This window comes from Gasterosteus aculeatus, chromosome 7, assembly GCF_964276395.1.
Source record: "Gasterosteus aculeatus chromosome 7, fGasAcu3.hap1.1, whole genome shotgun sequence".
Taxonomy (NCBI): Eukaryota; Metazoa; Chordata; class Actinopteri; order Perciformes; family Gasterosteidae; genus Gasterosteus; species Gasterosteus aculeatus.
The window spans coordinates 1982923-2009675 of NC_135694.1; the positions used below are offsets into that span (position 1 = coordinate 1982923).

A 26753-nucleotide genomic window follows, 5' to 3' on the forward strand; every position below is an offset into this window, starting at 1 on the left:
TTTACGCAGAGATTCAAAGATGTTTTATTGTCAGTTACACACGAGCTGTGTATTGAAATTATTGTGCTTGCCTTTTCTGGAAAGCCGACCAATTTTAAAATTAAAATAAAAATCCAATATTTACATAAATGTACATGAAATAAAAATAAAAATAAGGCAGAAATGAGGTAAAAGCGCAAAACTGAGCAGGTTGTAAAAAAAACGTCAGATTAAATGAAATGTGTGCAATATAAATATAAAACAGTACAGTAACAGTAAGTGAAGTCCTAACAAGCTAAAGTGCAGAGCAGTTGTGAGTTAGCTGTTTTTATCTTGATGGATCAGGTTAAATTCTGATCTGATCAATGCATTTCATCTTTTTACAGGTTAATTATATTTAATAAACTAAACAAATATTATTAACCGTAAATATCTTGTGTTATCCATTTAGTCCTTCTCTCCTTACCTTGGATGTCTTGAGTCCTGTGAAGCTCTTCAACAAGTAAAACTCCTCAGTCAGTGAAGTTCATCAGAACTCATTTACAAAGTTAAGAATAAAATAACGGTCTCAGACCTCGTGCTGGTTCTTTCTCTTTCTCTGTGAAGGTGCGTTCACACGTGGCATCTGAATGACTGACTGACATTTCAAAACTCCCACTCTACTGTTCTACCGACCAATCATAAAGCTTCACGTCTTTGGGGTTCAAGCGTGTTGGCTCATCGCCCTATTGGGGCGTGACTCATATAGTGTAAATGGAGAAGCTGTTGATAGTAATCAGTTAACTGCCAAACCGTCTGTTTCCTCAAACAGACGGTTTGGCAATAAAGTGTTTCCTCAAACAGACGGTTTCCCCGACAGAAACCGTGTGAGAACTACTGCAGTGGTGCAGATGCAGAGAACCTGGTTGGTTTACAGAAGTTAGAAGCAGGGGTGGAAGTAACGAACTACAAATACTCACGCCGCTGTAATTGAGTAGATTTTTTGGGCACTTGTACTTTTATGAGTATTTTCTTCAAGTGGGTAATTTTACTCATACTTGAGTACAATTTACACCTTGTAATCTACTTCGCTACTTTTAAAATCAAAAGTCGCTTTTGAGTTTTTCCACAATTTAAAATAATATTCAAACCGTCAATTTTTTTTTTTTAAATGCAAATCCTTATTGGCTGTCAGATGGCGCCCGTCTTATTCTAAGACGTAATGTAAGCAAAGGACAAAAAAGGAGGTACAATACACAGCAGTGTAAAGAGTGGCCTGAGAGTTTGAGAACAAAGCCAAAATGGAGACAGAAGTGACCACGGACAATAATGAACAAAAGACGGAGGACGACTTGCCCGGGGGCCGTACCTGGAGCTCCCTGAGTCACACGTGTCTCTGTAGACTCACTGATACCTTCATGCTGCTGTTGGTCCATGAGACACACAGGAGACATCCAAAGATCCAGATGTGTCTCAGCTGGACTTCAGTCAGAACAACTCAGACTGTTTCTGTGCGAAACATTAAAGGATCAATAACTTTAATTGTGGTTTAGATGTATTGTTTGTTGTACTGATCTCTAATCCTTTTGGTAATGCAGCGATAAAATGAATAAACAACCAGTAGAGCTGCTGTCAGTCCCAGTGCACAGTAGAGGCCGATCCTTCTCAGACTGGTGTCACTCGTTGTCTCAGGTTCGGGTCGATCCTTCACTGCTGCAAAGAGACACAACAAATCTGTTTATTCATGTAAGGAAAAAGGTTTATTTATCTGAATAAAGCTGCTGAATTAAACGTGTTAGTAAGTTTAACTTAATGAACCTACCAGTGACATTGAGGTGACATTCCTTAAAGTTCCTCCCATAACTTGTGTCCACTTGACACCAGTACAGCCCCGAGTCATTAGTCTGGAGTCTGGAGATGTGAAGTCTGAGTCGTCCTTCTCTGAGGACGTCTTTGTCCCACTGGACTCGTCCTGCAAAGCGTTTATCCTGAAACTCTGGGACCTCGACACCTTCATACAGATGAAACACGACTACGGGTATCTTATCAGCTAACATCTCACAGGAGACATGAAGGGCGTTGGGGGAGGGGTCCGTGCTGGTGGGGAACATCCATTCCAGTGAGATGTTGTGGTTCTCCTCTGCATGATACCAGCTCTGTGTCACATTCACTACAAATGACCCTGCTGAGGAGACAGAGAAGGAGAGGAGGAGGTGACAAAGTGACAGCTTTAACATGGAGCCTTTAGACTCCATCTCCAGATGTTTCTGAGGAGTGTGTGCTGATGCTTCACAGCTGCTTCACAAACACAAAAGTGAACTGACCACAGACACAGGAGGTCAGGATGAAGATCACCAGGATGCTGCAGATCATCTCCTCCCTGTGAGAGGAGACAGAGGAGAAGAGGCTCAAACATCATCACACCAACAATCTACAGTGTGTCTTCACATTCTGATGTTCTGTAGCTTCCTGGTCCTGAGCGCTTTGTTGTGACATTGTGTAAGTGAGTCCACCTCTTGCAAAAGGAATTATCAAAAGGTGTCAGGACGCATGCAATGAAGGTGAAGGTTTTGGTGCTCACATCATACATCGATCACACAGATCTCATCGTTGACATTCGATTCCTGCGGCTCCCTGAAGTCTTTGGACTTGTAGTAACACGTTCGTCTCAACCGAAAATGCTTTCACCACAGACAGTGAGGAATTTAAGGACACAGTCTCCACCCACCACCTCCACCTTTAGAAGAGAAACAAAGTGAGCTGATTCGAAACGAAAGCTTAATATTGTTAAAGAAATTAAACATTGTTCTTTATAAACTGCATTTTAACATGAATATTCTTCATAAAGTTGTCAAATCAAACGTGTGGGAACTACTGCAGCGGTGCAGATGCAGAGAACCTGGTTGTTATCAGTAGTTAGTAGTGTGATCACGTGACGCCCCCTGGTGGATGGAACAGGTATCGTCTTCTAGTTGAACATCTTCTCCCTGATGGACACCCATTGGTCCCCAAGCTGCTAGATATGTCCCATCATGCCTCATAACGTCTGTCCTTCACATGTCCTCATTGTTTATTCACAGCGTAAACTGACTCCACAGCACTGGAGTACACGCACACGCGTGTTCACAGGTGTTCTACCACATATTCATGTACTCACAGAGGCCTAAAGTGCGGCCCTCCTGACTTAGACGAGGCAACAGGGTGAACGCTGATGATCTCGACTACTGAACAGGAGGACGAGCGTCTGGAACAACAGTCCAACATGTTTCACACTTTACACACTCGCATTTCATAAATCACCTCATCTGGATTTCGCTGCTTGATACACTTTTGTTTTGAACCTGAGTGGTTCTTGTGGTTTCACCCGAGAGACGATGAGACGAGAGAACCCGGCCAGCAGGCCGTCGGTCCGCTCAGAAGTCAGCCTACAGCTTATTTCTCTCACTTTAGAGAACTCTCCTCAGGACTTTTCAATGGTCACTAATAATCACGACATGTAGCAGCATTAACAACCTCTTCAGTGATCACATTATGAAATAAAAGAGTGTTCACTGTATAGACAGAATGCTGAGAAGTGTGTGTACCTTGTATGCTGTGTGTATTTAATCTGCTTCTCTCTTAACATTTACCTTCATGTGATACGTTTGTATTATTGAGGATGGATTTGATCACTATGCGACTTATTGAATTAATACGACAAATGAAGACACTGATTTGGGTTTTTAAGATGTTTTATTGAAAAAATATATATTTCAGTTTGGTCACACTTCAGTCTGTAAAGATTGTGGATTTCCTTTGAATGTCAGTCAGATTTAAAAAAACAAAAAAACAAAATAAAAAACACTTTCAGTGATGCAGGTTGAGAAGTTACACAATGACACAAATGACGTTTAACGTCCACTTTTTCATCTATTCCTCCAACTTACGTCTTATATATTATATATAAATATATAAGATCATTGATCCTCTCACACACTGATGAGCAGCTTCCTGCCGTCAGTAACTAATATTCACTCCATTCTCACTCTGTGGTCACAGCTACAGGAGCAATGCTGGGTTAAGTGTCTTGCTCAAGGGCTCATCAACACGCGGGTCAGCAGGGATGGAACCGTTGATCCTTTGGTTGGACTCTACACCCACAGTCTCCCTGACACTTCATGTCACCATTGACTTACATTCATGCTGTGATGCGTCTCAGCTGGACTTCATCACATTACAGGTCATTTAGCAGACGCGGCTTTTTTCACATTTTGCCCGGGGAGCAATTAGGGGTTAGGTGTCTTGCTCAGGGACACTTCAACAGCCTGAACTCGAACCACCAACCTTGTGCTTACCAGCGCACCTTCTCTAACCTCTGCACCACGACGACCACGTTGACTTCAGTCAGAACAACTCAGACTGTTTCTGTACAAACACTTAAAGGATCAATAACTTGAATTGTGTTTCTGGTGTATCGTTTGTTCTGCTGATCACTGGTCTTGTTTGCAAAGCAGAGATAAAATAAAGAAACCAGTAGAGCTGCTGTCAGTCCCAGTAGTCCCAGTACACAGTAGAGGCCGATCCTTCTCAGACTGGTGTCACTCGTTGTCTCAGGTTCGGGTCGATCCTTCACTGCTGCAAAGAGACACAACAAATCTGTTTATTAATGTAAAGAAAAAGGTTTATTTATCTGAATGAAGCTGCTGAATTAAACGTGTTAGTAAGTTTAACTTAATGAACCTACCAGTGACATTGAGGTGACATTCCTTAAAGTTCTTCCCATAACTTGTGTCCACTTGACACCAGTACAGCCCCGAGTCATTAGTCTGGAGTCTGGAGATGTGAAGTCTGAGTCGTCCTTCTCTGAGGACGTCTTTGTCCCACTGGACTCGTCCTGCAAAGCGTTTATCCTGCAGCTCTGGTATCTCGACACCTTCATACAGCTCAAACAGGATAAAGGGTGTCTTATCAGGTAACATCTCACAGGAGACATGAAGGGCGTTGGGGGAGGGGTCCGTGCTGGTGGGGAACATCCATTCCAGTGAGATGTTGTGGTTCTCCTCTGCATGATACCAGCTCTGTGTCACATTCACTACAAATGACCCTGCTGAGGAGACAGAGAAGGAGAGGAGGAGGTGACAAAGTGACAGCTTTAACATGGAGCCTTTAGACTCCATCTCCAGATGTTTCTGAGGAGTGTGTGCTGATGCTTCACAGCTGCTTCACAAACACAAAAGTGAACCGACCACAGACACAGGAGGTCAGGATGAAGATCACCAGGGTGCTGCAGATCATCTCCTCCCTGTGAGAGGAGACAGAGGAGAAGAGGCTCAAACATCATCATCACACCAACAATCTACAGTGTGTCTTCACGTCCTGATGCTCTTTGTGTTCTTCATCATGCTTGTTACAAACACACAAAGCTTCCATGCTGATGACAACCTCCAGGAGAACTACAACCACAAAGTGAAGCTGGTTTTCCTGGAGATGTTTCACTCATAGCCAAATACAAGATGTTCGTGTACGGTCACCTGTACTTATACATAAGGAGCTTTATAAAGTGTGTAACATCTGCAACTGATTAAGACAAAGACAAAACGAGTAGCTTTTTGCATATACCTGGTGCAGAGGTACTTTTGTTTAATCGTTAATGCTTTTCACATGGCCGATGGAAACTTCATGGTCCTTTATTGTTTTCACTGTGAAGTTTCTTGTCCCAACAAGAGACCAGCTCAACCTTTTCACGTCCATCAGTGCATTACACTATTTTCTTGGCTGGATCATAAACCAGCCGTTCTCAACTGGACTTTGTCTTGACTTGTCTTTTCTTTCCCTTTTCCTCCTCTACATTTCTTGGTTGAAGAGTTGTCGTCTCTTGTGTCCTCTGGGTTTTGCTTCACCTGCACTGAGCAGGTCTCCTCATGTTTCACCAAAATCCTCCAACGGTCACGCGTGCTTGTTGAGTAACGAGCCGTTGGCCGAGAGGGAAAACAAGGGCTTGATATCAAGGTTTTGATCATTTGAAAAAGAAATGGGAACCTGAAAGACTTGATCTTGAACATTCAAAAATACAATATTCAAATAAAAATATGTGGACGAAAAGTTGGGTTGAACGGTTTAGACTCAGTTCCTCTTTTTTTTTTTATAAAATATTTTTTTTCATTCTCCACTTATTTATATAGTTTTTGTATATTCGCAGTATTATATTACAGATTTTATATCTTCCGATTTAAATCGTATAGTTTCAGATTTTTTTTTCAATTTAACGTCTTTGTTTCCCTGATCTTCCTTTTGCAGATTCAGACTTTATTTCCTAATCTGGTGCAGAGTTTAACCGTCAACCGCGTTGCCATCAGGTGACGTAGGAACAAAGAGACTTATGGATCAACACTTTCTACACACTGTATTCAGGATGATGTGAAACCATTGACGCCAGGAACCAAGTTCTGTTTGGCTGTTCTGGACTCTACTCGTCAGAATCATAGAATAAAATCACTAAACTATCTCAGATTGTATCGTTCAACGACCACATGAATCTCTCGAGTTTCAAAGCTTGTGTTCTGCATTTGGCTCCACAGACCTCAGAGTGAACATCTACGTACCGAAATGTGTAACAAACACCACACAGGGAACACACACAACCTCATGAGGCTGATTAGGATTCTTTACGCAGAAATTCAAAGATGTTTTATTGTCAGTTACACACGAGCTGTGTATTGAAATTATTGTGCTTGCCTTTTCTGGAAAGCCGACAAATTTTAAAATTAAAATTAAAATCCAATATTTACATAAATGTACATGAAATAAAAATAAAAATAAGGCAGAAATGAGGTAAGGGGAAAAGTGCAAAACTGAGCAGGTTGTAAATAAACTTATATTAAATGAAATGTGTGCAATATAAATATAAAACAGTACAGTAACAGTAAGTGAAGTCCTAACAAACTAAAGTGCAGAGCAGTTGTGAGTTAGCTGTTTTTTATCTTGATGATCAGGCTTAAATTCTGATCTGATCAATGCATTTCATCTTTTTACAGGTTAATTATATTTAATAAACTAAACAAATATTATTAACCGTAAATATCTTGTGTTATCGATGAAGTCCTTCTCTCCTTACCTTGGACGTCTTGAGTCCTCTGAAGCTCTTCAACAAGTAAAACTCCTCAGTCTGTGAAGTTCATCAGAACTCATTTACAAAGTTAAGAATAAAATAACGGTCTCAGACCACGTGCTGGTTCTTTCTCTTTCTCTGTGAAGGTGCGTTCACAGTAAGGCCGAGATCCTCCTTGTGTCAGTGGCAAGTGGGTGGCAACTTTGTGGCAGGCAGCGGCAATCGCCAGTAAATCAGTCGGCGTCACAACGGCACGCTGGGTGGGAGGAGCCAATTTTTCCCAGAAACAACTGTTACTTGTACGACAGGTCAGCTGCTGTAAATATTTTATTTTATTTTATTTGAGACACGTGAGCCCCCGTCTTCTTATTACAGAGGCTAATTTTAGGTTTGGACCGGCGGGTTCCGTGTAGGGGGTGGGGCTCTCAAGTTTGATGCCGCCCACTTGCCACTGCCACAAGGAGGATCTCGCTGTCACTCTGCGTTCACACGTGTGAAGGACCTGAAACACCATTCATCTGAATACGAGTACACGCTTACAGAAATGAAATAGACAGACTCTCAAAACTACCGACCAATCATAAAGCTTCACGTTGTCAGGGGGTGCGTGTGGGAGGCAGGACTCAAGACGCAGAGTTCAAAACAAAAGGGACTTTAATTGTCAAAAGGTTAAAGCAAAGTCCAAGGGGCAAAAACTAGTGTTGTTACCTCCCACCCTCCTGCTTCGAAGCTTGTGTCGAAATATGAACCAGTGCAGGGCCAAGCAATTGTATCGGTGCTCGGTTCGTTCGCTGCTGATCACGTGATCAGTGACGTCCGAAGCTTCGCTCCGGCTCAGTGACGTCATCAGTGACGTCCGAAGCTTCGTTCCGGCGCACAGTCACGTGACAGCTTCGAATTGATTCAAATGGGCGCGAAACAGGGTTGGGGCTTGTCTGTTTGATACAGTCAAAGTCAGTGTTGTTGTAGTAGTAGTAGTAGTTGTAGTAGTACTAGTAGTAGTAGCAGTAGTAGTAGTAGCAAATTTACAATGGAACCTGTGGCAAAGAGAGGTCGCTCCGAGATGTGGGAGCACTTCAATTTGATTTCCTCTAACAAGGTTTGTAATAGGCAGACAAAGTCTGTCATTTGTATTGTGTAATTATGGATGTTTATTTTTATTGTGGAGACCACCCGATATTTGGCTGAATCAAACATTCCTCGGAGTGAAGACCCGCTAAAATATTGGATCAAACACAAACATGTACCCACATCTATTTGTATTAGCACGTAATCTCTTGAGCATTCCTGCCTCATCGTGTCGTGTAAGCGCCTTTTTTGTAAGGCAGGGGAAACAGTATCTAAGAAACCGACTCAACCCCAATTCTGTGGAGAAAATTGTGTTTCTCAATAAAAATCAATAATAACTTTATGCCCCATCCCATGTGTCCACAAGCACTTCAGTATCCTGTCATAAGAAACCTGCCCAAAAGCACAATCACTGCCCCACTGACCTTTCCTCTGCAAATCACTTCCCACATTCAAACAATTCACATAAGTCCCTATGACTGCCATGAACTGCACATGCAGTAGGAAGCACTTGCTGATATTTTAAATTATATTGCTTACATGTCATATATATATAAAAAAATATAAAATATATATAGATCTATTAAGTATTCTGCTAGTATGATCACAAACATACATGCACAAAGGTGCAGAAAGATATAGATAAGTGTTTGTTAAACTTCTTTCCAATGTACAGAGAATTGAAATACACAAACAAGGACACAATTCAAACCTGAAAAACAATAGTTTTATTCATATAGAAATCCATGTATTTATTAGATGATTTATTGGTTCAACTTTTCATAATCATGTTCAACCCACAGAGACTGGGCCAAAATATACTGGTAGGCCATTCGATACATTTGCACTACAAGTTTAACAGCAGAGGTCATCATAGAGTTTGCGATGCATTGAATGAATGAACCTTTTTCCGATATAATTGGCTGGAAAGCTTCACTGGTTCAGAAAGCTTCACTTTGCCATCACTACCTGCCGCCCCAACTGGAGGTAAGACACCTCGTACAGCAAGCGCTTCCCAGATACAGCGTCGCAACTCATGCTTAACCTGGTGCTTAGGCACAGCCAGTGAAAAATGGTCAATGATCACCCCCAGGTCTACCTTGCGACACTGCTCTAGCAGCTCAACGGACGGCTGCGCAAGGAACAACTGCGCCAGCGTCGTAGCCATCCCAACACAGGGCCACAACCCACAGACGGCGGACTTGAGCTAATGAATAACAGAATCCCGGACGAGCCCCCGCTTGTTACGCCTCCACCCCGGCTCGGGAGAGGAGGAAGGCGTAACTGCCCAAGACCACGCCCTCTGGAGGCTTCTGAACCCGTGTGCGAAGGCCCCAACTTGCTACCACAATAAGTAAAGGACACTACTACAATGGATGGCTATGGTGGGTTTATTTCCCCTACAACAACAATACAAACAATTAAACACAAGTACAAAGACACGGGACAGGAGGACTAACAGGTAACACGGCCTGTGGAGTAGGGTGGTGCCAGCGGTCTGTTAAAGCAATGAAACAAAACAAAGGACCCTGAGCTTCCCTGATCCTCTAAACCTACCTACCACAATCTAACCTATCACACCACTTACCTCACTGCTACAATACACTGGGTGACAGCCGCTGGCTTCTAATCTAGTATCTAACAGAGGTTTTCCCTACGGGTGTATGTAGACCCCAGGGTATCTTACCTAGCCCTGCTCCACAGCGCTCTTGGGGTAAGTACATAAACACAGACCTGGGTGGACAATAGACCACAGTTTAACAAACAACATAAACCATATATTCTTTCAATGTCACTCTCAATCTCTCCCAGACCACAAGGCCCCGGCCCCCCTTCTTCCCAAGCTCTCACAAAGAAACATTTTTAAAGGAGCAGAGCTGAGAGCTGGATTGGCTGGAGGAACAGCTGGCCACACCTGCATCGTCAGCAGCAACTCACCACACCTGTGAAGAACAGACTGGAAACAAAGACATGGGGGAGGAGAAAACACTAACAGGGCAGCCGGACGTAACATCATTAATTATTATCAAACTCTTAACGTTAATATCGTCTCTCGTTCAACCTTTGTTGCGCAACTCTGCTGTGCACGTAAATTGGCCAGTAATCGTCTACATGACGTGTCCAACATGGACCAATTCAAATCCAGATGTTACTGGGCAAGTAATCTACCGGTTAGTGAGTAAACAATTTTGGGTTTAATATTAAACTGATAAGTTTAGTTGAGTGATGCCAACTGCAAGACATTTAACATCTAACTCCACTACTGGTGTGTTTATTGACGTCGAGCGTCCGTGTGTCCCGCAGGAAAATAACCTTAAAAATATGACAGGCAATAACGTGGGTTTTCTTCCGAAATATATATATATTTTTAAATTACCAAACAGTTGAATTGTCACTTCGTAATAAAGGTAGTGAAGTAAAGCCACTGCACATATAACGAAACAAACATCTTATTAACACTTGTTTTAAATATTGTGCATAATCTATTATCATATATTTTCTAAAATGGTTACATTTTTGTTCTTTAACATCTCACCTGGGTCGTCCATGATCAGGCTGCAGTTCTCACTTTTACATTTTTTTTTAAGGTAGACGGAACCTTTCAACATGTTCTAGCGTGAATTAGATTTGATTCTAGAGGTTCCAATACACACATTTTCACACACACACAAATACGTATATTTACGTATTTATACCCAATAAATCAGTGGAATATTTCTTCCATTAACACAGAGTGAAAAACACACATAAGAAAGAATTAATTTCTTTGTGCATCATGAGATCGAACCTCACAGCGTTATTGGTGACACCAGACAGACGTGCTGCAGTAGATCAGGCGTTCATGTATGTGAAGCACTATTCAAAGTTTAGACAAACGTCCTCATTGAATCAATGAGAAAAGGTTTATGTTCCTCATTCTGGAGGTTCTGGAAGTTTGAGGAACCGAATGCAGCAGCTATGTGTTCATTTGACAGTTATAGATCAGCTGACAGTCACAGATCAGCTGACAGACATCCTGGAGAAATGGTTCCTTCACTATAAACTACAACTGATTTCAGGAACGAGGATTAGTTGAACTTCAGACCGAATAGTTTACTTGTTGAAGAGCTTCTGTTCACAGGACTCAAGACATCCAAGATACGGTGAGAATGACTTAATATTATGACTATGATAAGATTTATTATGTGAGGATTCGTGGATTACACAAAATATTTAAGAGTAATGTTTGTTTTCTTCATTGAAGATAATTCAACTGTAAAAAGATTGATGATAGATCAGAATATAACCGGATCCTGATCAAGAAAAAACATCTTTATTATTGAGTAAAGAACATTTTCAACAAGATGAGGTTGTGTGTGTTCACTGTGTGGTATTTCTTAGAAATGTTGGTAAAGTAAGGAAATTTCATTTGTGTGGCACTTTTCAACAACAAGGCAACTGAAAGTGCTTCACATAAAATCATTGAAAACATCCGAATATAAAGCGAGTCGATATAAAACATGTTAAGGACAAAGTAAAAAAAAACACTACATGGAATCAAATTACAAAAGTACAAAAAATCCCAAAGCAGAAGTGATATAAAAGGCAGCGGCAAACAGAACAGTCTTTTATCTGGATTTAAGGGACTTTGTTCCTGATATTTGGATCAGATAAACTGAACATTACAGGTCATTTAACTGACGCTTTTATCCAAAGCGACTGACGTTGCATTTTTAACTCAGTCTGCGGTGGGAGACTTGCTCTGGTCAGCTGGGCGTGTTCAGGTTGCTCTGAAGGACTTTCTTCCCTTTTTGTAGTTTCGCAGAGACAGTTTAAGGAGCCGCAGAGTGAACGTGTTCACATCTCTACCAGCAGGTGGCAGAATGCGTCTATTTAAAGCAGTGGTTCTCAGCTGGTCCGGCTCCGGGACCCCCCACCACCCCTTAATGACAAGCCGCGACCCGAATCGAGGACATTCTATGTCTTGAGGAGCAGCTTTTGCACAAATTAAAAATAAATTAAATAAAAAGTGCAAGTCAAAAGGATTCAGATATACAAAATATCTTTGTGATGACCTCATCAGGAGGTAAATCCTGAAGAACGTTGTGCTTTACAGACAATTAAGCAGCACTCACTTCAACCTGAGGGGAAGACTGACAGACGTCAGTCTGGAGGAATTTCTACTGGGAGAACTGGGGATGTTTTTTGCTCTTGGCAAGAGTCTCAAAGTCTGGAGTTACAGTGGACAAGGTCAGTCTGGGGTCAAGCTCGATGTCCAGTCTCTTCCTGTGTTTAGTCTGCAGCTGAACCAGAGCTGAGCCGCACTCACACAGACAGGTAGTGCTGAAGGGTAGCAGCGCTTTGACTGCTCGAGGGAAGGATACTCGCTGATCCCCTCCGCGTGCGGTCACATGACCGCTCCGTCAGCTGACTCTCCCGTTGCTCGGCAATGTGACACTTTCCATGTGGATTCCAAACGGGTGACGTATCCAGTCGTCGTCCCCGCTCCAGATGCGTCGTGATTGTTTTCTCCATTACATTCTTGTGTGCCGTGTGAGAACGGTTCGACCCAGCCGGGCCCACGCTGCTGAAAACATGGACGGACGAGCCGGCAAAAAACCGGCGCTCCGCTGCATTAAAACAGTCCCTTCAAAATAAAATCACGGGATGATTTTTTCTTCTTTTTCCCCGGCAAAGGCCCGCGACCTATTAAAGACCCCAGACCCACCAGTTGAGAGTCACTGTGTTGGAGCCATTCTGAATACGGCAATGGGATGGCGCTGTTTTTGCCACCAGCCTATTTAACGCCAGGGCTAATTAGTGCAGGTGTGGCGCACAGCGAGGCAGATAACTTTTGACCGTGAGGCACGGCGGATTGGGAACCGGATTGTTTGTTATTTTTGTTATAAATAAATGGATTGACATATCCGATGTTAAATTCAGAAGTTTTTGAAAGTAAGTTATTTTTATTTTAAGACACAAACAATTCGCCGGAAAACACGAGTACAAAACAACTTAAATGTGCGCCAACAATTAGTCAAAAGTTTGGCTCAGTATGAGAAAAAGACCGATCAAGTTTAGACGGCACGATCCTTGTGCTGTTTGAGCACCTTGTCTTCGACGGCGATCGGCTGAAGGGAAACGCTGTCGCGTGCTTTGGATATAGCGTTAGTCGTATACTACGGGCGCAGCGCGTCTCACATTGGACAGTGGAGCAAACCACGCAGCCACGGGCGGAGATCGGTGACCGGTAGCGGGGATCGGCGGCGGAGGACGGTGACCGGTAGCGGGGATCGGCGGCGGAGGACGGTGACCGGTAGCGGGGATTGGTAGCGGATGTCGGTGAAACTACGCTGGAGCCTCACAGTGGATAGTGAGGCAGTCCGAACTCGGTCACGACGGAGGTTGGTGAGCGTTCTCACATTGGTCAGTGAGGATTGGACACTACGTCACCAAGTGAAGAAAAGTTGGTTGGACCTGGAACGAGCCGCGAGGTATGAGCAGTTAACACACACGAGTAAGAAGGAATGAAGCAGAGCTGCCTGCAGTTATTAAAGTGTAAACGGCAGGACTAACGAGAACACAACGGATGGACATTTGGTTTATCGACATTGACATTTTCCAACGAGGACTTTAAATAAGAGACATTTGGGTTTGCAAGAAAATGAAAGTGTTAATGGTTTGTTTTTTATTCTGATGCTCGTTTTCATGATATTGTGAAATATTGCTGTTTCTGGGTGGTTGACTGGAAAACAAGGTAAAATGGATGAAGATCATCAAGGTAGTGAGGTAACAAATGTGTCAGCTGACTTACAAAAGGTTAATGAGGATGAAGCCTCTGTGAAAAAAAGGTCTGTAAAATTGACACAAAGTACTGCTTTCCAAACTAGGTGACTTAGAGACACTAAGGAAATCCATGTTAAGTAAAGCTGCCAATATAAAACAAACTGTTCAAGGGTTAATGTGTCAGTCTGGTTATGAAGCTGAAATAAAAGGTAGCTTCAGCAAATATCAAGCCTTGATTAAAGACGCAAAAGTTGCACATAACCAACTGCTTGAGTTGCTACCCGTAGATGAAAAGGAAAGGCATGAAACCTGGTTCAAAGCTGCTAAGTGTGAACGAATTTTGCCATTGCGTAGAAAATCGTTTTAAGAGTGCAAACAATGGTACTACTGAAACCGTTGCCCTTGAGGATGATATAAAGCCAACGGATAGTGTATCAAATGTTGGTACATCATCATGCACTAAAAGCCGTACCAGTGAAAGATCAAGTCGATCAAGCAAAGCTGCATTGGAAGTTGTACACGCGCAAGCAAAAGCCAGGAAAGCTGCACTCATAGCACGTGCAGCAGCGTTAAAAAAGAAACATGAATTGGAAAGGGAGGTGGAATCAATAAGGAAAAAACTGGAACAGGTGGAAATGGATGGTGAGATTGAAGCCTCAGATGCAGAATTGGCAGTACTGCAAACATTTTCAGATCAGGATGGTATAGAGTCGTACATTGAGAAGCAAAAATCAAAAGCAAGCCCTAACGTTTCTGAGGCGAAGTTTGAAAAATCTACAAGATTGATGAGTAATAAAGGTTTATCTACTGCTAATGTTGCACATGCAGTTGATGACAATTCTACACAACAGATTCTGCAAAGGCAAAATGAAATATCCGAGCTGCTCTTACAACAACACAAAGCAAGCCAACTGCCACCTAGACAACTACCTGTTTTCGAAGGTGACCCATTGAAGTTCAAAATGTTCATGCAAGCTTTTAAGCATTGTGTGGAGGAGAAAGCTGCATCTAACGGGGATTGCATGTATTTTTTGGAAAGGTACACCAGGGGGCGTCCTCACGACCTTGTGCAAAGCTGTTTACATATGAGTGCGGAGAGAGGTTTTGAAACAGCTAAAGCTTTCCTACGGGAACACTTCGGCAATGAAACAAAGATTACAGCAGCATATATGGAAAAGGTTCTCAACTGGCCTGTGGTGAAGCCTGAAGGTGTTTTGTTTCTACAGGACTATGCATTATTTCTACGTGGATGCTATAATGCAATGTCAGATTTGGAGGACATGAAAGAGCTGGACTTGCCGGCTAACCTCAAAACTATTGTTTCAAAACTTCCTTTTAAGTTGAGGGAAAAATTTAGAAGTTCTGCTTGCGGTATTCGGGAGCGACAACTCCGCAAACCTAACTTTAAAGACGTTGTACACTTTGTGGAATATGAAGTAAAAATCTTGTCTGATCCTATTTTTGGTGATATTCAATCTACTGAAAGAGAGAGGCAGGTTAAAAGGGATGTGTATACAGCCAAGCCTAGGTCGAAGCAAGTAACTTTGCTACAAACGTCTGTGCTGTTAGCAAAGTGCAACGCAGGGACACACAAGAAGGTAAACACAGGGAGAGCAACATCGGCATCAATTGTTTATTCTGTTTGCAAGATCACAGTCTGGATGAATGGCAACAACTTGCAAAAAACAAACATCGTGAAAAGATCAACTTCTTAAAGGAAAAGGGAGTATGTTTTGGGTGTCTCAACATTGGGCATTTGAGCAAAAATTGCGATAAGCGAAAAAACCTGTGAAAAATGCAAACGGAGCCATCCAACAGCTTTACACATTCACGTCAAACAAGTGGACAAATCGATGAACAGCAGTGGCATCTATCCCAAGGAACCTAAACCAGCTGTAAACCATACGCTTGTGTCAGCTCAGACATTTGGGAGCCAGACCGGGGCCGGTGGTAGTGGAATGCTCTCCATCCTGCCAGTTCAGGTAATAGCACAAAAGGGCAACAAGGTCATTCAGACTTATGCTTTTCTGGACAATGGCTCGACATCCACATTCTGCTCTGAAGCTCTTATGCGTAGACTTAATCTTACTGGAACAAAGTCAAAAATAGGTTTGTTAACGATGAGCCCAAAGAAATCAGTGTCAACATACATTGTGAATGGACTTGAAGTAGCTAGCCTTAATGGAACAAGGTACTACAGTCTTTCAAATGTTTACACACAGAAAAAGATGCCAGTTGACACAGCAAACATCATAAAACCAGAGGACGTATCACAGTGGCCTTACCTTGATCACATTGAAATCCCTGAAATTGATGCTAACGTGGAGTTATTAATAGGTACTAATGCTTCAAAGTTGCTAGAACCATGGGAAGTTGTGAATAGCCAAGGTGAGGGTCCTTTTGCTGTTAAAACCCTATTAGGGTGGGTGATCAATGGCTTAGGAAAGGATTCCAAAGACAATAGGAATGGCATTGGCTATCCTTCTGTTTTTGTAAACAGATTATCTGTAGAATCACTTCAGCTGTTATTGGAGAAGCAGTACCAAAGTGACTTCAATGAGAAAATCGCCGACAATGAAGAAATGTCAAGGCAAGAGGCAAGATTCATTAAAATAATGGATCAATCTGTAAAGTTAAAGGACGGACATTACAGTTTAAAGCGGCCATTTAAAGCCCAAGAGGTAACTTTGCCAAACAACCGTTGTATTGCTCAACAGCGCCTCATTGGACTAAGAAGGAAAATGGACAGAAATGAGAAATTCCACCAAGAATACACAAGCTTTCTTGAAAATGTCATCAGTAGTGGCTATGCAGAAATGGTACCACAGGATGAATTGCGTTGTGGAGAAGATAACCTGTTCTATATACCTCATCATGGAGTATATCACCCACGGAAGGGCAAGTTGCGAGTTGTCTTCGACTGTGGAGCTAAGTTTAAAGGAACTTCTTTGAACGAACAACTTCTGCAGGGTCCGAACCTTACAAGTTCCTTAATAGGAGTGTTTCTACGATTCAGACAAGAACCAGTTGCTTTTATGTCTGATGTGAAGTCTATGTTCTATCAAGTTAGTGGCCGACAAAGACAAAGACTTTCTAAGGGTCCTGTGGTGGCCTAATGGAGATCTGCACAAGCAAGTTGAAGAATATAGAATGACTGTACATCTCTTTGGAGCAGTGTCGTCGCCTAGTTGTGCATGTTATGCTCTAAGGAAGACAGCAGAGGACAGTCGGAATGGGTTTTTGGAGGAGGATGATCCAGAGGTCAAAGTGGAAATCTCCACAAACGCAATAACCATTCAAGAGGATAATGCAACCAGCCAACTCATCACCTATTTCTCTGACTGGAAAAGGTTGAAAGTCGCAGTTGCATGGTTGCTGTTGGTCAAAGGGACTCTATTGGAGTTGAGTCAAAGAAGGAAGCAACTTGTGAAAGATGGAATGGCTAATCTTGATGTTGACAGAAAAATGTTGGAAGCCAGAAGGTCGTTCAAACGAGAACGTGTATCAACGGAGGATCTATTAGCAGCAGAAAACGCTATCCTCCAGTTCTGTCAGAGGGAAAGATTTGACACTGAGATTTGTGCACTAAAGACAGGAAAACCTGTAAAAGTGTGTAGCCCCTATCTACAAGCTGATTCCTGTCTTCGAGGAAGGACTGGTAAGAGTTGGTGGAAGATTGTCCAGGACTGCAATGCCCGAAGAGAGCAAACATCCAGTCATCCTGTGTAAAGATCAGCACATCTCCATGTTAATTCTTAAAAATATTCATGAACAGACAAGACACGGTGGGAGAAATTACATCCTTTCCAAATTGAGAGAGAAGTTCTGGGTCACTCATGCCAATGCAGCAGCAAGGAAAATCTTGTCAAATTGTCCTTTTTGCAGACGTCACCAAGGAAAATTGTGTGATCAAAAGATGTCGGATCTTCCCAAAGAGAGGATTACTCCAGACTTCCCTCCATTTACTAACGTGGGCGTGGACTATTTTGGGCCTATTGAGGTAAAACAAGGACGTTCTTATGTGAAACGTTATGGAGTTATCTTTACATGCATGGCCAGCAGGGCAATTCATTTAGAAGTGGCACACTCGTTAGACACAGACTCCTGCATCAGTGCTATTCGTCGATTCATATGCCGAAGAGGACCCGTGGCACACTTTCGCTCAGATAATGGCACAAATTTCACAGGTGCAGAAAAGGAACTAAAAAGAGCAATTGCAGGTTTAAACCACAGATCAATTGAGAAGGCTTTAATTCATGACAATATCAAGTGGACGTTCAACCCACCTGCAGCTTCCCATCATGGCGGTGCTTGGGAAAGCATGATCAGACTGGTCAGGAAGGTCTTGGTATCTGTTTTACATCTACAGACTCTAACTGATGAAACGTTAGTCACAGTCTTATGCGAAGCCGAAGCAATCTTGAATGACCGACCAATTACGAGAGTTTCTGAGGATCCTAATGATTTAGAGCCACTAACACCTAATCATCTTCTTACTTTGAAAAGAATACCAGTTTTGCCTCCAGGTCTGTTTGATCAAAAGGACCAGTACGTAAGACGAAGATGGAAACAGGCTCAGTATCTTTCAGATTTGTTCTGGAAAAGGTGGACGAAAGAGTATCTTGCAACGCTACAGGAAAGACAAAAGTGGAACAAAACACAACGTAATCTTATGGAAGGAGATATTGTTTTGATTGCAGATGCTACAGCACCACGAAATTCTTGGATGATTGGAAGGATTATTAAATCCTTTCCAGACAAATCAGTCATAGTTGGATCTGTGCAAATCAAAACCAAAACAAATGTAATTGAAAGACCAGTGACAAAACTAGGACTATTGGTAGAGCAGTCAATGTAAAAGTAAAACAAATGCACCAAAAGAGGGTTGATTTGCTTTTGTTTATTATTTTTGTTTGCAAACGTTGTTTTTGTTGTATGAATGTCTCCATACATGAATTGTTTGTAATTGTCATGTCTTGAAGTGCCATGAACAATTAGGGGCCGGTTGTGTTGGAGCCATTCTGAATACGGCAATGGGATGGCGCTGTTTTTGCCACCAGCCTATTTAACGCCAGGGCTAATTAGTGCAGGTGTGGCGCACAGCGAGGCAGATAACTTTTGACCGTGAGGCACGGCGGATTGGGAACCGGATTGTTTGTTATTTTTGTTATAAATAAATGGATTGACATATCCGATGTTAAATTCAGAAGTTTTTGAAAGTAAGTTATTTTTATTTTAAGACACAAACAATTCGCCGGAAAACACGAGTACAAAACAACTTAAATGTGCGCCAACACACTGATTTAAACCATACATTTATTAAACAGTTTATCTATCTGGGTTTTTACAGATGTATTTAATGCTGTTTATTTCACGTGCTGTTTAGTTGTTGCTTTTTAAACCATAGTTGTTATATTTATGTAATTTAATCATAAAATATCTGTTAGTCATTAAAAAATAAACAATTAGATTAGGAATAAAAACGTTTGGTTCATAAATATTGGCGTATTTGTCACTTTCATCCTAAACGGAATGGTTGGACCGAAAAGGTCAAAGATTAGAAGACATAATGTTGGTCAAATGTTATTGTCTAAAGAAGATTAATTCAGTGTTATTGCCGTCAGATTTGTTATATTTTGAAAATAATCAGACTTTTAGTTCCACCTTAAAGCCAGATTTTTATTTCCAAGAGAAAACCATTGTTAAACATTCTAATTTTAAGGAAGAGTCCAGTTACTCGACCAGTGAAGCCATCAGGAGCTGCAGAGTGGAACCAACAAGAAGTTTGACTCACTAACACAATGTCACACTTTGTCACCAAAGAGCATCAGGATGTGAAGACACACTGTAGATTGTTGGTGTGATGATGATGTTTGAGCCTCTTCTCCTCTGTCTCCTCTCACAGGGAGGAGATGATCTGCAGCATCCTGGTGATCTTCATCCTGACCTCCTGTGTCTGTGGTCAGTTCACTTTTGTGTTTGTGAAGCAGCTGTGAAGCATCAGCACACACTCCTCAGAAACATCTGGAGATGGAGTCTAAAGGCTCCATGTTAAAGCTGTCACTTTGTCACCTCCTCCTCTCCTTCTCTGTCTCCTCAGCAGGGTCATTTGTAGTGAATGTGACACAGAGCTGGTATCATGCAGAGGAGAACCACAACATCTCTCTGGAATGGATGTTCCCCACCAGCACGGACCCCTCCCCCAACGGCCTTTATGTCTCCTGTGAGATGTTAGCTGATAAGATACGCTTTACCCTGTTTGAGCTACATGAAGGTGTTGAGGTCCCAGAGCTGCAGGATAAACGCTTTGCAGGACGAGTCCAGTGGGACAAAGACGTCCTCAGAGAAGGACGACTCAGACTTCACATCTCCAGACTCCAGACTAGTGACTCGGGGCTGTACTGGTGTCAAGTGGACACAAGTTATGGGAAGAACTATAAGGAATGTCACCTCAATGTCACTGGTAGGTTCATTAAGTTAAACTTACTAACACGTTTAATTCAGCAGCTTTATTCAGATAAATAAACCTTTTTCTTTACATGAATAAACAGATTTGTTGTGTCTCTTTGCAGCAGTGAAGGATCGACCCGAACCTGAGACAACGAGTGACACCAGTCTGAGAGGAGATCCTCGGGGAAGGATCGGCCTCTACTGTGCACTGGGACTGACAGCAGCTCTACTGGTTCCTTTATTAATTTTATCTTTGCATTACCAAAAATATTAGTGATCACCACAGAAATGATGCAACAATCAATGGTGACATGAAGTGTCAGGGAGACTGTGGGTGTAGAGTCCAACCAAAGGATCAACGGTTCCATCCCTGCTGACCCGCGTGTTGATGAGCCCTTGAGCAAGACACTTAACCCAGCATTGCTCCTGTAGCTGTGACCACAGAGTGAGAATGGAGTGAATATTAGTTACTGACGGCAGGAAGCTGCTCATCAGTGTGTGAGAGGATCAATGATCTTATATATTTATATATAATATATAAGACGTAAGTTGGAGGAATGGATGAAAAAGTGGACGTTAAAAGTCATTTGTGTCATTGTGTAACTTCTCAACCTGCATCACTGAAAGTGTTTTTTATTTTGTTTTTTTAAAATCTGACTGACATTCAAAGGAAATCCACAATCTTTACAGACTGAAGTGTGACCAAACTGAAATATATATTTTTTCAATAAAGCATCTTAAAAACCCAAATCAGTCTCTTCATTTGTCGTATTAATTCAATAAGTCGCATAGTGATCAAATCCATCCTCAATAATACAAACGTGTCACATGAAGGTAAATGTTAAGAGAGAAGCAGATTAAATACATACAGCATACAAGGTACACACACTTCTCAGCATTCTGTCTATACAGTGAACACTCTTTTATTTCATAATGTGATCACTGAAGAGGTTGTTAATGCTGCTACATGTCGTGATTATTAGTGACCATTGAAAAGTCCTGAGGAGAGTTCTCTAAAGTGAGAGAAATAAGCTGTAGGCTGACTTCTGAGCGGACCGACGGCCTGCTGGCCGGGTCCTCTCGTCTCATCGTCTCTCGGGTGAAACCACAAGAACCACTCAGGTTCAAAACAAAAGTGTATCAAGCAGCGAAATCCAGATGAGGTGATTTATGAAATGCGAGTGTGTAAAGTGTGAAACATGTTGGACTGTTGTTCCAGACGCTCGTCCTCCTGTTCAGTAGTCGAGATCATCAGCGTTCACCCTGTTGCCTCGTCTAAGTCAGGAGGGCCGTACTTTAGGCCTCTGTGAGTACATGAATATGTGGTAGAACACCTGTGAACACGCGTGTGCGTGTACTCCAGTGCTGTGGAGTCAGTTTACGCTGTGAATAAACAATGAGGACATGTGAAGGACAGACGTTATGAGGCATGATGGGACATTTCTAGCAGCTTAGGGACCAATGGGTGTCCATCAGGGAGAAGATGTTCAACTAGAAGACGATACCTGTTCCATCCACCAGGGGGCGTCACGTGATCACACTACTAACTACTGATAACAACCAGGTTCTCTGCATCTGCACCGCTGCAGTAGTTCCCACACGTTTTATGTGTGCAATGTGCACACATAAAACCTGTGCAATGACAATAAAGTTGAATCTAATCTAATCTAAAGTTTGGTGTCAACTTGGTTTGTTTCTCTTACTAAGATGGAAGTGAAGGGTGGAGACATTCCTCATGTTCCCTTCTTACATTCTCCAGTCCTGACTGGTATCTACAGTCCTTTGGTTCCTCCTTCTTACAGTTTTTTCCGATGGCTAAACGTCAGCGGGCACAACTGGAGTCACATGTGTAAAACTGTAACTACAGTCTGCAGCACCAACAGTCACCTGAGCTCAACAGCTCACATCACCTGCAAAGGTCACTGCAAGCAACACAACTCTTAACACGTGACTCCAAACAGGCTCAGTGCATCAAACACTGTGAGAACACACACTGTCACTCACACACTGAGAGTACAAACACCAACACACAAAATACTCACTGTTCATCTTTACACTTTGAACCACTTCAGTGACGTCATGCAAAGTAAGATTTTCTTCAAAGAAAAGAGTCACATTCTTTCACATGATTTATTAACATTCTTAGAACATAACAATTCTTTAAGGTAAATAAAAATTAGCAGTTTGCTTCAATAGTCTGTAGTAATTTACAGAATTACAGTAATGAGATAAAAAAAGGTAGAAACTAAAAGTACAGACTGTAATGTGAACAAATAAGTGAGGGCTGATCCTGCCTCTCTAGCATCAGGACACAGGTTCTCATCACCATCACATCTGATGTTCTCTCTCCATGAACCTGGGGAGGAACCTTCTGGAAGCCTCATCCATCCCTTTGTGTGTGTGTGTGTGTGTGTGTGTGTGTGTGTGTGTGTGTGTGTGTTCACTAACAAGTCTAAAGTCTCTGCTCAGCCTTTCAGCTGAATAGAATCATCAGTGTTTTAAAGGCTCATTCCGTGTTGAATGTGTGGTTCACAGTTCTGACAGCAGTGTTTTAGCATCTGAACAAAGTGCTGTAAATCCACAGTGTTGTGCAGGTTGTGGAGACGTCATGTGATCAGTGTGTAGAGTTCAGAAAACTGTGGTCAAGCAATGAAAGAGGAACTAGAGTTTGGTCCTGATGACCTGCTGCTGTGCAGACTGGAGTCAGAGTTTCACACATGTGACTCCAGATGTGCCCGCTGACGTTTAGCAATAGAAAAAAACTGTAACTGTAACCTTAAGTTTAGTATTTATATTTATTAGTAGTTTGTACTCAAAATCATTAGATAAAACTAGCTATTATGACTTGTTATTGCTACTCATCATTTAACACAATTATTGTATTTTCCTCTAATTTAATTTGCTTTTGATTGGTTTTTAAATATTGTTTCAATTAAATTAGATTAAAAAAACAGAAACACCTGTAAATGCTCCAATGCATTTTACTTTTAAGAAAAATGGCCAAACACAGCTAATCACAAAAAGGATCCGTTTCATCTGCCTCAATGAAGGGAGGCCAGAGCCTGAACCAACAGACTATCATATCAGAACAATAATAATTCCATCTGCATAGACTGATGAAGAACTGAAACACGTATCAAATATAACAATGTCCTGTGTCCTTCCGCTACAACTCCGCTCAGTTTAAATTGTCACACAAGTCACACCCTTTAGCACGCTTCCTACAAAACGTAAGTGTGTATAGGTGTGTGGGTGTTGTTTGTGTCTGTGTGTGTGTGTCTGCGTTTAATGCGTCTGTTTGTCCACCTGTTTTACAGAAAATAAGAAGGTTTACCCCACAGGTAAGAAAAAAAAATAGTCAACAGTTTCTTAAAGTAGACTTGACATCTCTTTACATTGCGAGCTGATTTTTCAAAGTCTGTAGCTTTGGCTTTAGGTCAGTGTGAACTAACAAGAGCAAAACCTGTTGGATGAACTGAAATGTGAGCTTCATAGTCTTGGGGTAGTTAAGATGGAGTGCGTACATGAGTCCAAACACAAGGCACATTGCTTTGGGCAGATCTTGAATGTTGTCCATCACGACTTCTCCCTCAATGATTCTTTTCAACGAGGCTGGACTGAGATGCTGGGAAGATGTGAGCACAGCACCTTTACGCTCAATAAGAAGTATCCCAATGTCTGGGTCACGAAAAGAATCATCATCGATTCCTAAATAAAGAAAAACAGAAGAGCCCACTCATTACATTATATTTCTCATTTGAAAAAAAACCTTCATTAAAAATGATAAGAAAGCAAGAGCTTACTTACAAAGCCTGCTTTGAAGAGGTCTGTGAGGTTGTCCCCAAGGATGATAGGAAGCCCTCTGACACTCAGTTGGCTCTGTAGTCTTTTGGGAATTAAACACAATACCACAAGTTTAAAAGCTTAAACAGGCCGAGCAATGTTTGGATAGAATTATGCAACTAACAGAGTAGCATTGTGATATGATGTTTATACCTAACCTAAGAACAACAATGCCAAGTACATAATGTGTATGGACTTACATTGGTCTGTCCAACATTCCCTCTCTTGGATCCAAATAACTCGAGGAGACGAGGACTGTGCCGGTCGATGCTCTCATAGAATTCCGTCTTGAGGTTCTTGCCCACAATCCTGCTGAACTCCATGAAGACCTGAAAAAACAATGAAAATCTGAATTTAGATCAACTGAACTATACAAGGCAGCTAAGCCATCTGCGAAATAGTGCTGTCCTGAAAAACATCCACGAATGTCCTTTTTATACGATTTGAGATGTCGATGTTTAAATTAAAACCATCATGCCCCAAATTAAAAATACCAATGTTTCCTTTAAAGAGGACAAGAGAAATATACATCTAGACACATTATATAATAGAATGATAATTATTTGTTATGCACATACTTGATCTTCGGTGAAAAGGGCAGGCCAGCGTCTCACCATCGTGGCAGGTTCTGACTCCGCTACCTCTTTTCTTCTCAGAGCAAATGTCTGATCCATCTTCTGTTTCACAAGAGGTCCGTTTGGTGTTCTCTTCTGCATTTCATCAACCAAGTCTTTACAGGCACCCTCCAGGGCTGCCTGATCAAATGCACACACATTGTTGGTGTAAGCAGGGGAATGGGACAGTTCTACCATAGTTTCCGTGTTTTAACCGATAATGTTTTAAAAGTTAACCCCTTTTCTCACAGATAACCTCACAGTACTTACACTTCCACAGCATCCTCACACCACAAGAATCTGTAAAACAAGAAACTGTTTAGGTCAACAACTCAGCACAACAATGTCACTGTTAAATACAATAAGGTAATAAAACCGAAACAACACCTGTGTTACAGAGAAAACCGGCATGAAAACAAGCGTGTGTGAGGCCGGTTACACACTGCCGGCGTGGCATTTATGTTGCATGTCAGCTGCGTGGATTTTTCTGTCTTTTCACACCAGAAACGTGTCTGACGCGGCGCTGCTGCTGCTAGCCGTGTCTGGACACATGCATGTTTCCCATTGATTTACTGCACTCAAGCAGTATACTTCATGTTACACATAAATATATACTGATTTGATTACAGCAAAGACGACGTCGGCAGTATTGACGGTTTTCAATTTTGCCTGGAAACGCTTCCAATGCTTGTGTGTGTCGTGACAAATAGCCGTCGGTCCTGTTTCTAGCAGGCAGTGTGTAAGCTCTAACTGTTTAACTATAAACAGACACGCCACGCAGGCAGTGTGTAGAGAGAGAGGGAAGAAGAGAGCGGCCAAGGATGGGTCGAGTGAATCAATGGCTGCAAGTAGCTCGGGTGTAGCTAAACACCTCCACAGCGGATGCCAATTTGCCCCGACAGCCGTTGAATCGTTTTTCTATTGCGTAAAAGGACGGTTGAATAAGTGATTCAGTCGAACAAACTAACGGTATGCGAGCCGTCCTCAGACTGTTAACACTAGTAGCTAGTAATGTATTACTGTAAGACAGTAGAATCAACAACACATTTAGCAGACTAGCTGGGATTAAAGAAAAAGATACTTAGTCCCATTTCAGGTCGACTGGATGTCCGATGGCCTTGTAGAAGAGATGCACGCTGGCTCAGGTCTAGGAAGGGGAATTTAACCTCTACTCCACTCCCCCGTCGTTTAGGAGACAAAAGGTTGATTGGCCGCACCACGATCTACGAAAACCTGCGGGACGAGAAAGCACAAAAACTGTGGTGAAGAAGTTGAATTAGAGATGTGCATTAATGAGACGTGGATTATTGTAGAAGGACAAAGCGAAAGAGAGGAGTTTACTGTGTCCTAAGAAATCCCCCGGCAGTCTAGGCCTATAGCAGCTTGACTAAGGGCTGGTCCAGGCCAACCTGAGCCAGCCCTAACTATAAGCGATATCACAGAGGAAAGTCTTAAGCTTTATCTAAAAGGAGCTGACTGTGTCTTCCCCCCCGGACTGAAAGTGGAAGCTCGTTCCACAAAAGATAACTAATAATAACTAACTGACTAAACAACTAAAATAACTGAAGGCTCCCACCCTACTTTTCACGAGGAGTAGTATACATTTCAGTCAGTGATTCCCTGGGTTCTGAGAGTAGATAAAATGTTTTCTGTGAAGCATAGAACAAAAGCAAGCATAAGATGTCAGAGTGCAGCCAAAAACCTCCACCATCTAACACAGTCATTCTGCCCGTAGATCCAAAGGTGGCCCAGGTGATTCAGAACTCCTCTCTCTAATACAGGAATCTGTTTTAACAATGCAGTGATAGAATGAATAAAAAAACAGTAGAGCTGCTATCAGTCCCAGTGCACAGTAGAGAACGATCCTTCCCCTTTCTCTTCTCAGACTGGTGTCACTCGTTGTCTCAGGTTCGGGTCGATCCTTCACTGCTGCAAAGAGACAAAACAAATCTGTTTGTTAATGTAAA

At 42.1% G+C, this 26753-nt stretch overlaps 3 protein-coding genes across 26 annotated transcripts in view; 1 reads left to right on the forward strand and 2 right to left on the reverse strand.

Moving 5' to 3' along the window:
- LOC120814647 (uncharacterized) overlaps positions 1 to 26753 on the reverse strand; it is a 51789-nt gene that overhangs the window by 18386 nt on the left and 6650 nt on the right. For 5 of the 19 annotated variants that reach the window (XR_013468116.1, XR_013468115.1, XM_078105356.1 and 2 more), the window contains one exon: positions 3672 to 4572. The exons of 4 other annotated variants lie outside the window; for them this stretch is intronic. Coding sequence is in view for 5 of the 15 variants with exons in the window: in XM_078105356.1 (XP_077961482.1) it covers positions 4352 to 4572 (221 nt within the window). In the remaining 10 variants the exon portion in view is untranslated. Of the gene's footprint in view, positions 1 to 3671; positions 4573 to 4681; positions 5240 to 22445; positions 24038 to 24136; positions 24216 to 24372; positions 24502 to 24750; positions 24928 to 25056; positions 26716 to 26753 lie in introns of those variants that run through there. 10 more of the 19 variants (XR_013468122.1, XR_013468114.1, XR_013468113.1 and 7 more) reach the window with 7 other exon arrangements.
- The window catches only part of LOC144410210 (uncharacterized), a 32578-nt gene that overhangs the window by 3277 nt on the left and 2548 nt on the right, over positions 1 to 26753 (reverse strand). Inside the window, exons 1-2 of one of the 2 annotated variants that reach the window (XM_078105364.1) lie at positions 7095 to 7301; positions 446 to 487 (exon numbers count right to left, since the gene is read on the reverse strand). The gene's annotated coding sequence lies outside the window, so the exon portion shown is untranslated. Of the gene's footprint in view, positions 1 to 445; positions 554 to 7094; positions 7302 to 26753 lie in introns of those variants that run through there. The other variant, XM_078105362.1, reaches the window with a different exon arrangement.
- Positions 11062 to 21079, forward strand: LOC120814019 (contactin-1a-like). 5 transcript variants are annotated; one of them, XM_078105367.1, is made up of 4 exons: positions 11093 to 11256; positions 19785 to 19840; positions 19980 to 20342; positions 20452 to 21079. In XM_078105367.1, the coding sequence occupies exons 2-4, from the start codon at positions 19792 to 19794 to the stop codon at positions 20601 to 20603; spliced, it is 564 nt and encodes a 187-aa protein (XP_077961493.1). In that variant the 5' UTR covers positions 11093 to 11256; positions 19785 to 19791; the 3' UTR covers positions 20604 to 21079. The 5 variants fall into 5 exon arrangements, 3 of the variants coding, with proteins under 3 accessions (XP_077961493.1, XP_077961492.1, XP_077961494.1); XM_078105366.1 differs by lacking the exon at positions 11093 to 11256 and adding an exon at positions 11272 to 12343; XM_078105368.1 differs by lacking the exon at positions 11093 to 11256 and adding an exon at positions 11272 to 11877.